General features: G+C 34.9%; 1 protein-coding gene across 1 annotated transcript in view; it reads left to right on the top strand.

Moving 5' to 3' along the window:
- Window positions 1-13587, top strand: part of LOC134528912 (glucose dehydrogenase [FAD, quinone]-like) — an 81791-nt gene that overhangs the window by 34562 nt on the left and 33642 nt on the right. Inside the window, exons 4-5 of the mRNA XM_063362578.1 lie at window positions 7975-8226; window positions 10655-10835. Coding sequence (XP_063218648.1) covers window positions 7975-8226; window positions 10655-10835 — 433 coding nt within the window. The remainder of the gene's footprint in view (window positions 1-7974; window positions 8227-10654; window positions 10836-13587) is intronic.

Raw genomic sequence — 13587 nt, 5'->3', positions numbered from 1 at the left:
ACGTAGGTTCGTAACCTCATGGCACGTAGTCGCGTAACCTTGTAGACTCACAGGATCGTAATCTAATGAGTCGTAGTCGCGTAGTCTTGATGCCTTGAAGCCTCGTAGACTTGTAGCTACGTAAAAAAGTAGCCTTGTAACCCTATACCATAATGCTGTTGGAGCAGTTAGAGTCAAAGAGAAAATTCCGCTGAAGACAGATGCAGCAATTGGAGCCATTTAAACTTGTAGCTGCGTAGTCAAGTACTCATGTAGACGTGCAGTCCTGTAGTCTCGTATCTTTGTAGACTCCTAGTCTTGTAGTCAAATAGCTCTAGGTCTAAGACTATTCGGAGTCAAATACTTTTGACGGCCATGATTGTAGGAGCCAAAGACCGTGAAAGCAAATGACTCATGGAGCCAAACGACAATGGGATTCATAGACTAATGGAGGCAATGACTATTGGAGCCAATGACTTTTGGAACCAAAAACTGTTGGATTCATAGACTGTTGGAGACATTATATATTAAATAAACATTAACGATCGCATCCTACCGAGTTGAATGTACGTGAGAATGCACATCCTTTTCGTTAAATGCGCATCAGTTTTGTAGAATTTCCGCCCAAATGTGCTTCCTTTTCATTAAATGCTTGACCTACGTGAACGATGCGTAGTCATTGCGTGTACACTGTAAAAATTGCGTGTACATTGCGTGTATTGTGCATCAATTGCGTGAACTTTGCCTGTTCCTTCCGTTTACGGTGTGTACTGTGTGTACTGTGTGTTCATTCCGTGTATTGCACGTACATTATGTGTCAATTGCGTGAACATTACGTGTAGGAGCTTGGGAGCTGTTGGAGCCTTATAGCTGTTGGAAAATTTGGAGCTTTGGAGCTGTTGGAGCATTTAAGCTTTGGAGCATTTGGAACTGATGGATCTTTGGAGCCATTGTTGGAGCATTTGGAGCATTTGGAGCTTTGAAGCTTTTGGAGCATTTGGAGCTTTGGAGCTGTTGGAGCTTTGGAGGTTTGGAGCTTTTTAGCTTTTGTAGCTTTAGAGATTTTGAGCCAAAGACATTTTTATTTTCCTATGCGGCATCAGGCAGAATATTATAAATCAAAATTTCTGATGATGTAGCAACAAAATTCCTTTAAAGTATATCATGCGGCTGGATTCTATATATAGAAAGTCATATATGTTCGATGAAAAAATTGAAGAAGTGGGCATTCAAGACATCGGCTGCAGTAATTTACAGTTCTGACGTCGTGAAGCAGACTGTTAAACATGGTGTCCAGAAACTCTGTCAAGAAGAGGAGGACTATGTCAGTAAATATTTTGGCTGGTCTCTGTCTAGTATAAACCGATAGGAACTAAGAATTAGTCATTTCAGGGTATGTAAACCAAAATGTTAATAAGATTGCTAACCTTCGCAGGGTGATCTTACAGTAGAATAGAAATTAAGTAATAAATATTATGTTTGTAAAAAAATTGCTGAAAGTTTATTTTTCGAACCTGCCACTATTAAGATAAATTTATGTTATATTAAATTATTTTTTTATCGTCCAGGGATCGAACCAAGTTTCGAATCAACCCTTACTTGAATGAGTGAATTTTATGATGAATTTTGGATTTTTTCCCGAATCTCTAGCTAAATAACTACACGATTCCAAGATGGCGCCCAAATATTCGAATGGTGGACACCTCAGTAATAATAAATTATTACTGCACTCTATCAGGTTAGAATAAAACTAGCATGATTGTAATGCACTCTATAAGACGAGTTCACACACAAGATGGTGTCCTCCAGCAAACGTAAACAAGATGGTAGCATTGTCCTCTAGTAGGTGGTAGCTACTGGTATCATGTATTGAACACAAAATGTCAGATACATGATGGTCGTCAAGGTCAAAGTCATATTTCCAGGTCAAGGTCATATTTCAAGGCCAAGGTCAAATTTCAAGCTCAAAATCAAAATTTCAAGGTCAAGGTCAAAATTTCAAGGTCAAGGTCAAATTTCAAGGTAAAGATCAAATGTCAAGGTCATAGTTCAAGGTCAAGGTCAAAGTTCAATGTCAACAGTCGAGGACAAAGGTATGGTGAACAGAAAATTATACTAACATAGCACACTATAGCAGACGAAAACAAGATGGTTGAAACCAGCAGATGAAGGCAATATGGTGGTCATGACTTCATACCAGCTGACGATATATACTTTAGTATTGGTGGTGTGAGGTCAGTCTAGGTGGCTTCAGTGAAGGTAGGATCTGTCGTATTTTTTTTTTTTGCTCTTACCGGTTTCGAACCAAGGACGACAATCGCTCTGATCAATCAGTATTCTAATAAGTGAATTTTTTGATTAATTTTGAACTTTTTCTTTCTTTAAAATCGGATAGTTTTTAAAGATTTTCAAAATGGCGTCCGTAACGAAAATGACATAGTGGTGACATAATTCCAAATGTCGGGTGTGTCGTAAAACGTTTTTATTACTTTTCATTGAGAATTTTTTAAATATATTAATAAATTACTGGTTTACTCTCGTCGGGAATCGAACCGACTACCGAAATCGTTTAAATAACTAAACATTTGAAGTAGGCAAATTTTTCGAATTTTTTCGGCATTTCTAGCATTGACATTACGGAATTTCAAGATGGCAGTCGTAACGAAACATGCAACTGTTTTTTAAATATTTTTTTTATTAATTTTTTTTTATAAATTAAAAAAAAATGTTCATTAAAATCGGATAATAAATATAGATTTTCAAGTTGGTGGACATGATGTCATACTTGCTGACGATATATATACCTTGAAATAAGTGGTGGGAGGTCAGTCTGACAGCGGCTTCCGTGGAGGAAGTTCGGTCGTCGTCATTTTTTTTTGCCCTCATTGGGTTCGAACCGAGGATTCCGAGCTCCATGACGTAAGTGTACATTTTTTTTATAATTTTTTAAAAATAATTGTTATTAAATTTTTATTATTAAATTCGATAGATTAATATTTTTTATAAATTTTAATATTTCCCCCGATTTTCTAACATAAAAATTACGGATTTTCATGATGGCGGCCATAATGCGAAATTGCAACGATGACGTCATAATCAAAGATGGCGGTCAAAATCCTAGGTGACGTCAGAGGCTTATCGGAGGCTTTAGACTTGGATGCTTAAGTCTCTTTTAGGCACTTGTGTTCGTTCTAAGGCAAAAAGTATTTTGAGGTTTTCATAATCCTAATTTTTGAATTGTGGAATTTTTTAGATTTTTTGGCGGGATTATTTAAAAAAAATGAAAATTTTGGGAATTTTTGGCAAATTTTGAAATTTTGGCAAATTTAGAAATTTTGGCAAATTTTGAGGAATTCTGGTTAAATTCGAAGGTCAAGGTCAAGGTCAAAGTTCAGGTCAAGGTCATCCAAGATGGCCGTCGTGACATCAGAAATGGATGTGACGTCAGAGCTCGGTCGGTCATTGACCCCACCACACACCACACCCAGAACCGTGTCCCAGCTTGCCCTATTCTATACTATTATCATGTATTTACATTATTTTAACCTTTCAAATCTCCAGTAGGTAAATTAGCATTGCTACAGCTTTCTCTTTGTCCAACAAGATATACCAAAACTGATTACAATCCACTTATATTTTTAAAAGTGTAGTGCATCTAAAAATTAACACGCTTCCATACAAAAGTTAGGCGTGTAAAAAGAAGAGTGATTTTTTGTGGTATCGTGCATGTTTAATCGCGAGATATGGAGGGAAAAATGATCGTTTGGCGTCATAGTAGCCACACCCTCTGTGATACACTCATCTGGCCGCTTGCATGAGCGGTTAATTTAGCTACGCTGTCTCGTTTATCCTATTCATTTAAATCTTCTACATTTCCTTAATATATAATTTATTTATAGTTTTCTGTACTCGTGTACATAAAGTTATGCAATTATTAATTGTTTTCAGAAATAATGCAGTCTTATATTTATGGGCGTTAGAACAAAAGCGAGAACTTTAAATACACTTCTTTTTTCTTTCTACCAGACATTTTCGAATGTAATTTAATTACCAAAGGAAAAATTCAACAAACATTGGGAACAGAAGAAAAAAGTCTTAGTAATATTACTAATATTAAAGTAACGAAAAAGATTAGCTTAAAGTGTATTTTAAATATTTCAAAAAAACATTTTTTAATGAATAATAATCATTTTAAGTGTGAATTTTTACCAAATGAAAAACTAAAACCTACTCGTATAGTAAACACTCTGTTGTATCATACTTATTTTAAAAACGCCAAAAAACAGAATCCTAAGTTATGCATCTTCAGAATCAAGGACTTCGAAAAGAAGAAAGTATTTATACAAGAGGAAAGGAAAGACTATGACTAGGCAGAAAAAATCAACTAGTGAAGGATTTTAAAATATTGTTAAGCTGTCGGCACAAAAGAATATACAACCTTGATAGGACAGAGCACCCCAATTCAGTCCATCAGTTTTTAATATCCACTACAAGTTTAGCAACCAAAAATTTAAATTAGCCTAAAAAACTAGGATTGCAAAACAATATAATATATCATTACTGGTTGCTGGCACTAACATGTGGTGGCGTTGTGTAGGGAGTAACTTCAGTTCTTTATAATATGTGTAAAGAACAACGAATGTGAGAAAGCCGTCAACTGCGGTATAGTAATTTTTTTTAATGATTTACAATCGCTGATCTAAAGCGAACAAATTTATTCGTTCACATGGACAATCTAGAATATTTTTACTACGAGTTTTAAGAATATAATGGAAAATACAAGTGTAGCTGCAGTGGGTTTCCTATTGCAGTTGTCTACCCAAAAGACATAAAGCAACGAGGTTTAAAGAAACATAACGGGAAATAACTCATATCACTTAAAGAATGTATTCTTTAAATACCAAGATGTCATCAGCTATGTGACTGTGAGAACTAAGGCCATTGCAAGCTTCGGAGGATAATGAGATATAAGAAGCTAGAAGCCAGAAACACTTATGAGACAATGTAGCGTGACGGTTCGCCATATGGCCTAGATAACATTCTCACTAATAATTTTACTGTACAGAATTAGGCATGAGCTAGTCCTGTATTTTTTACTTCCTAGATCTGTGTTGTAATATAAGTTTCTTGAACTTTATTTATTTCTATATAGTATTCTATAAAGTGTATCATTTTATATATATATATATATATAAGGATGTCAAAAGTTTTAACAGAGCCAGTAACGACTATGCTGAAATCAATGATGAAGAGCAGTATATAGATAACAACGTAAATATAAAAGGGCGATCAAGAAAATCTTTGTGTTATGTCGACACAGTTGAGTTGTGATGTTCTTTAAGAATTAAGTACAGTTTGTTAAGAAATCAAGTAAGTAGTTAAGGAAAATAAAAATGTGAAACACGTACATATTAAATGAACCAAAATATCTATAACATTACAGATTTTTTTTTTTGGGGGGGGGGGGGGAATTAGTGCTAAATCCGTAAACTTGGCTAATATTTCGTCATTCACTGGCACAAATAAAGAACTGTGGTTTCCGAGGACTTGACTTAGTTTGAATGTGTGGTGGTCCGCTGTGTTGCGAGGCGAAGTAGAAAGCGCGGGCCGCCAGGTAAGTCACCAGGAGGTAATGATCCTCGGCGTGTGCTGGAGCTGGTAAACACAGGGCACGCGTCCGTAAACAAGAGCCTCGCCTTCGTCCTCTCAGCCACGAGAGCGGGCGGGCCGGCGAGGCCTACCAGGTAGCGGCAAGAAGCCGCAGCCCGACGCCGCACCCAGGAGGTTCCATACGTACCTCAGCAGCCGCGAGATTCGGACAGTTAGAGCACAATTGGGGATAAACTGTAGTTCAGGTAGTAAGTTGGCATAATGCAACGAATGTCGCTGAAGATTCCCTCCCACTTAGTTTCACTTTAATTTATGTAAATGATTTAACGTTTCTGTTGTATTAGACAGTCTAATTTTATATAAACATAATAAATTCATGTCCTTGGCTCTTTAATCATATTCGTTAATCATCGTGTCCCATAAGTAAAATACAATATTACGTATAATAAATAAAACTTATAACTGGCGGAAGCCACAATCATTCTAACCTCTTGTAAACAGTTTTCCATATTAAGTAAATGATTGGAAAGATTTTGGACAAGGAAATAGAGTAGTAATCCCGCCCTGCGTAGTTCTTCAAGCTTCGATTTCGTTTTCCGGAACCTGACGAAAACTTCGTTGGTTTCCAGGCTCAGCCAGATGGTGGGAATCGGAGATGGCCGGCTTAAAGAGCAGAATCACTTTACAGGTGAGGCAGTCTTTTCTAGAAACCATCATCAGCTATGTTATGCTTGACATTGTGACATTACACATCACTCTTTCTACTGGTGCAGTTTTGTTGTTATTTATCTTAGGTTAAAATAATTATGCAACTTTAATAAACAAAATAATTCACGTAATTCTCCACCGTACAGTATTCTTTGTTCAACAGCACCAGGCGTTCAGAGGGAACACCGCAGTAACGTTGGCTAACCGCAGGGGTTGGACGATTTGGCTACTATGACGTCACTAGCTATACTTTCCTTCGTTGTATCTCAAAAACACGTTATCTGATCACCGCCTGACAAACAAGAGGATTTTTTTTATATTATAATTTTCAAAGCAATAAAATATATGCGATTTCTGAGTGCACAGTTCCCGTAAATTTTTGAAGTTATATTTCTTTAGGCGCGTTATGAAAAAGTTGTGAGAGTAAAATTTTAAGATGCGCGTGCATCACTAACACAAAATTAACAGGTTGAGGCTGCCTGCTAAATTGCTCATTAAGTCTCGAAAAAAAGCTACCAACAAAATATAAATAGAACCTCTATTAGCCGCGCATGTTGGCACACTCGTCGCCTATGATCACTGTTTTCATATTTATAATATTTATCCACATGTTTCTAGTTTCTACATTCACAACACGTGTTTTAGTTTCATACAAGTGCGAATTATATATGTGCTAATAAATTATATTCAGTAGTGATTTAAATTGAATATTTTGATTAATATTATTTACTATTCGTAAATATTAGTGAAAAAAAATTGTGCCTTTATACTTTTTCAAGTGCTCCAATATAATTGAGGTTAACTATCGGTATGTATTATTTATTGGTATAAATTAAAATATTATTATTTAATATAATTAATACTAAACATTTTTAAATTATTAATGTTAAATATTTATTATTGGTTAATTAATATTTACAAAATAAAAAAATTTATTTAATAAAACATTTAATAAAAAATTTGTGATTAAAATTAAAATCGAACATAAAATTAAAATAATAATTTTTAATATTTATTATTAAATTGAATAAATAAAAAATATTTATAAAAATAAATGAACAAATTTAATGAAAACATTTTTTGATAAAAATGAAAAGTGAATATTAAATTAAGAAAATATAAAAAATTAAAAAATGAATAACCAAAAATTAAATTTTTGAATTTATTATAAAATTTATTTATTTTCTTTTAAAATATTAAATAATCAATAATAAATACTTAAAATTAAGAATATTATAATATTTAGTACAGATTATGTCATATATTTATTATTCTCTAAATTTTATTTATTTAATTTTTCAAATTTAAACTGAACTTTATTGACAGTGTTGACTATCTTTTTCCAGCCCTTTTGTTATTTTATTGTAATTAATTATTTGCATACAATTAAAAACTATTTTTTAATGAATCCAAAGAAGTATAACTTCTCACGCGCGTACATAAGTACACGCACCCATTTTTTATTTCATTATTGCTGTCTTTTTTTAGTTGTGTTAAACTAAGCTAACTATATATGTGTTTTAAATAACACCTCAAAACAAAACTATAAACTGCTTTGTTTGGACACGAGAGTTTTTTTGTGATTTTTGTAAAATATTGCTGAATGGACATGGAAGGTTTTGGTAATGGTCACGTAAGTTGTAACATTTGTTTTATCAACTAATGTTAATTTTTCAGCCTGCCTATCATCAGACTGGAGGATATCTTACAGTGCAACGTTTTCGTGATCAGCCACAAATAGCGCATTCTATCATGGCGGGAGCCAAAGAGATGGGCTATGATACATACGGAGATCTAAATGGAAAGAATCAGTTGGGTTTCACAATTGCACAAGCGACAACAAGGGATGGTTTACGACTCAGTCTTTCTCGTGCATACCTTCACCCAATACTTCATAGGAAAAACCTGCACATCAACATGTTCTCAATGGTAATAATGCATGGCTTACTTGTAAAGTATGTCAGCAATGTATACGTACAACAAAGTTCAAAAAAACAATTTTTATAGCTAGTTTAAAACAAGAAAGTAACAAATGTTTAAAGTAAATGGTAATTAAGCGGGTCTTTTAAAGGTAACATCGTTTGCCTGTTATTTATTGGTGGAAAATTTTTCCCTACGCACTTGCAGAATGTAAATTATCGGGTAAAGGGAACCCACCATGAGCAGTCAATACATGTTTTCAATATACGTTATGTCGGATGCTCTGTAAATTTCCAAGTCTTTTTTATAAAGTCTCAGAACTTGTCTTTCACGTTTTTATTGTTGTACATTTCACTACTCTTGGGGTGTGCATTTTTTTTTTACTTTTTAAATTCAATTTTTGAAACGGAGTGGTGCCGAGTCAGCTGACCCACAGCCACGACGGTGGGCGAGTTCCATCCAGTGTTCGTGGCGGCACTGGCACCATCCTACGATCCCAAAGTGCTTGATGAGGTGTGTGCGTGTGAGAAATGATCGCAAATTCATCAACGACATCTTCCGCTAGCTTATCCCGCATTTATTTCAAGGAGAAGAGGTATGTCTCGACATTGAGGTATGTCAAGGTCAAGAAGGCCATTTCCTATATTGCAACCTCAAATATATGAAAATTAATTTAGGACTGATCTGGAAAAGTGTGCGCTTTCTTATGGCACAAGAACTTATTTTATCTACTGCAAACACTATCCAGAGTGTAAATCGCCTTTTAAATAAAAATAAAAAACAGAAAAACTTTTTTTATTGTCTTCCCAATGTACCACCAGCTAATGTCCATGCACAGGGTATCTATGTGGCCCAGATTTGGCGTGGAAGTGCATGGTAATTGACTGTCATGTAGAAATGTTCTGAAAACACTTGTCAGGGCATGTAAAGGACTCGCATCGCCTTATAAGAAAACTATCAAGGTTCGAACCGAGGTCGAATATCGATAAAAACAATCATTTTAGTAAGCTATTTTTTTAGAAAATTTTTGGAATATTTCCTGAATTTCTACCTAAATAACTACATAATTTCAAAATGGCTTTCCAGGCAGCCGACAAGATGGCGGACGCCACGGTATTAATTACTACTGCACTCTATCGGTTAAAAATTAAACTAAATATTTCGGCAGGGCACTCTAACAGACGAAAATGAGTTAGCGATCTCCACCAGACGACTAAAAACTATGGCGGACCCAAGATAGCTGTCATGACGTCATACTGGCTGATGTAATATTTTCTTTGGCCGTAGTGGTGGAAGGTCAGTCTGCAGGTGGCATATGTGGAGGAAGGATCCATCGCCATTTTTATTTGAATGATCTTACCGGGTTCGAACCGAGGACCTCATGACGTTAGTTCGTTTTTTTATTAAAATTTTATTGAATGATTTTTTTATGAATTTTAAAATTTTTCCTGATTTTTCCTGATGAAAATTATGGATTTTTAAGATGACATATGTAAAAAAAGTGGAATGTACTAGAATCCAAGGTAATGGGTGTGATGTTATAAAATGTTTTATTAAAATTTTATTTGAATTATAAATAAAAATTGTAAATGTTTTTATTAATAAATTACACGTTTACTCTCGCTGGAAATCGAACTGAAGACTGAGATGGATTAAGTAACCAAAAATTTTAAGTAAACAATTTTGTTTATATTTTTGGGAATTTTTTCGGCACTTACTGGTCAAAAATTGAAATATTTCAAGTTTACGATCTAGTTCAAGGTCTTGACCTAGGCGGCTGAGGGAGGCTTGTCGCTGGAGAATTTAAGCCTATATGAGGAATTTTTATTCTTCCAACGGCATACATTTTTTTCGGAACTAGCAATTTGGAATTTTTGAATTTTTGGGGAATAAAACAGAAACGTTTCTTTAAAAACGGTAATATTTCCCTCAAAATAAGTTTTTTTTTTAATTTTGAAGAGTTTTTGATTTTTTTAAAGTAAATTTGACATCAAGATGGCCGCCTCAGCCTGAAAACTGCCGCAGGAGCCCCAGTCCTATACTACGCATAGCTTAGGAAAAGTTTATGAAAACAGGACGTGGCGGAGAATATGCAAGACAGAGACAGACTTTTGGACCTTCTTTGCGAATTGGCAACACGATTTTTATCATTTAACCAATTTTTTCATGAGTGAATTAAGACGATATTAGTCGAAGTCATGCACAACGAGTTTTCCAACCTTGAGATTTTACATGCTATATTAGCGAGAGGTACAAATTTTTTACCCCATGTTACGGTTAAATGTTTGTTAAAGCTTGCACTCACTGTTAAACCTGCTGTATTATAGAATATTTTGTACTAGATAAATAAAAATTTTCGCCCCGAAAGTCGTCCTTCATGTGTTTATCATTAAATAACAGGTGCACTTTAAAAGTTTTTGATACATTGTGTTTTCAGGTGACCAAAGTTTTAGTGGACAAAGAAAAGAAAATGGCACTTGGTGTGGAATACGAAAAAGATGGAAAACTGAGAAGAGTGATTGCTCGAAAAGAAGTTATACTGTGTGCTGGAGCAGTGCAGTCTCCTCAAATACTACTGCTTTCTGGGATTGGCCCAGCTGAACATCTACAAAAACATGGTAAGTAATTAGCAATCCAGCAAATATAACATTTTTGTGCTAACTAAAAGGGTACTTGCTACGTGAAAGTAGCTACTGTACTATGCACGTGAAAGTAGCAGTTTTACGTGCCACGAAAACGTAGGGACTAGATCCTCTACGCCCACTGTTTGTTGGTGGGAATGATAGATTTTTTATAGGAATTCTGAGAATTTCGGTGGATGATAATGGGGATATATCCTTCCTCCCTTCCACATCACCTTTCCCCTGTTGACTAGTACAGCAGCTATTTTAACATAGCCAGTACAACAATTGCTTTTACGTGGCGTTTTCGGCAGTGGTGGGTTTTGTAAGATTAGCTAATGAGAGATTTAGCAGCAATAAATACACTTTAAATTAAATACACTAAATTATAATTCGTTCGAAAATAAGCGTGTATATGTATGTATGTGTGTATATATATTTATAGTGTGTAAATGGGACGTGTAGTGAATGTATAAGGCTGTGGCAGTGGTCTATGACCGGAGCCTGGGGACCGCCATATTGGATGCCCAAGACCTTAACCTTGACTTTGACCTTGAACCTTGACCTCTAACCCTAAAATGTGACACCTCAGGTTAAAATTGGCACGTCAAGTGAAATTTGACACTCTAATTACACTTTTACCTTAAAACTCAGACAAAATTATTAAAATAAATAATTAAATAGAAGGTAATTTATATACTATCAAGTTTTGAGTTCACTGTCTGGTTCGATGAGGTATATTTATTAAAAATTATTAAAAAAGTGAATAACAAATAATAAATATATCTGACTAAAATAGCGAGCTTATATAAATGATTTCGGAGATATTTGTTTATATTGCCGATGGATGCTCTTACAAAAAACTGCCTCATCCTTACTCCACCACATTTTCCAGGTGACTGATTGCTATACGCCATTGCACAAACAAACCCCTAACACAATCATAGCAGACTTATATTACCCCCGCTAGTGTGCCGTCATTGTAGTCATATTGGCCGCCATGTTGGATTAGCTTTTCGTCTGCTGCAGTGGACTAGTGTCGATCGTCATCTAGCTTCACTTGTTACCCGCCAGAGGACACTAGTGTCAAGTACCAGAACTTCACTTATTTTAGTGTCCGCTATATTGTCGGCCATCTCTGCCACAATAATTATCAACCAAATTATTCGGAAAAACTTTAAGATTTGAATTTAAAATTATATTTTTTAATATACTAATTTATTTGATCGATCCCGGTAATTTGTTCCATACCAGGCCAATACAGAGATAATTAAATTGTCTCACTACCAACAGTCTTGGATATATGCTGTAGTGCATGTGCGGGTCAATGACCGGAGCTACGATTGCCAATTTTGTGACTTTAAAAGTTCTATATTCCTTAGAAATCCCCCCCCCCCAAAAAAAAATACCCTAAATCTTCGGAAATACTTAAGGTATCACAAATTTTCGAAGGAAAAATTCCCATTTTGAGGGAAAATTTTCTATTTTGTTCTCCGAATGCCGGTGGCTTGAAATGTCTGCAGAGGCTTAAAAACCTGCGAAAAAATTTCAATTCAATCCTCTGAGGTCATGGCTTTGCATTTAGAACCTCTTCCTGCCAGTTATTAGATTGGTAAGTGAAATTTGACACCCCCTTTTTGTTTTTACTAAAATTTAAAAAAAAATTCCCTAAAAATATTTTTAAAAATATTTAAATATAATGTAATTCTTACACCACCTAGTTATGCGTCCCCTGTAAGAACTTGCCATAGTAAATTTTGTAAAAAATTTATAAAAGAAATTTAAAAGCATGAAAAAATATTAAATAATAAACGTAATAATGCCAATTTCAGAGGTACGGGGTTCAATTCCTGCAGAATGAACTTGTAAAATAATTTACATCATTACTCAGCAATATTTACCAGGTAAATTATTGCTATTTTTCGTTATTGCTCAACTCCTACCACCTATATCAAACCGTATATTAGTTCCACTCTTCTGACGTCACGGCAGCCATTTTAGCCGTCATCTTGGTATTGCTTGTCTGTTAGATCACGCTAACCCCATATTGGTTTACTTTTTATCCGCTAGACCACACTAATTTCATTCACCAGAATATAAACTATTATAGCGTCCGTCATTTCATAAGGAATATAGACCACCATTTTGAAAGTCTTATAAGTTTCCCAAATTTTAAAGAAAAAAATATTTATTTAAAAAGTTTCTTTATTTCTAATATTGTCATTTTATTGATTTAGTACCTTGTTTGGATACCTACCTCCGGCATACCTGCTACTATGTTGTTTATTGCTTATTTTTTCTTGCCTCAGGTAGGCCTTTGTCTACAAATATACAAGTACATACAAAGGAATTCACATTCGAATGACCAAACAACCTTAATTCAAGCATGCTTGCTCGAAGATTTAAAAAGTTAACGATGCTAGAGCCAGAGGCTGGCTGAACGAGACCTGGGGTCTGCTGCGTGCTACGCTCCAGAGTTGAAGGATTTGCAATAAACGCTGCCGCAGCCAGATATTAGAACGAGGCTCTCAGTTACACTGACCCCAGCCAGCTCATCTAAGAGTACACAAATTTGTTGGAATTATAACTGATAACTCATAAGATACTTGATAGAGTAATTTCAAAGCACGAAAAATATAATGAGAATAAATACTAGCCTTTAAACTTAATATTTATGACAGAAAATTTGTGTTACATGCGTCGGAGTTAAACCCAGAAAATACGGCAAAAAAGCAGTCACTTCGACAAT

This window comes from Bacillus rossius, chromosome 2, assembly GCF_032445375.1.
Source record: "Bacillus rossius redtenbacheri isolate Brsri chromosome 2, Brsri_v3, whole genome shotgun sequence".
NCBI lineage: Eukaryota > Metazoa > Arthropoda > Insecta > Phasmatodea > Bacillidae > Bacillus > Bacillus rossius.
Note: the sequence above shows the minus strand (reverse complement) of the source record. Positions and strands in the feature narration are given on the sequence as shown.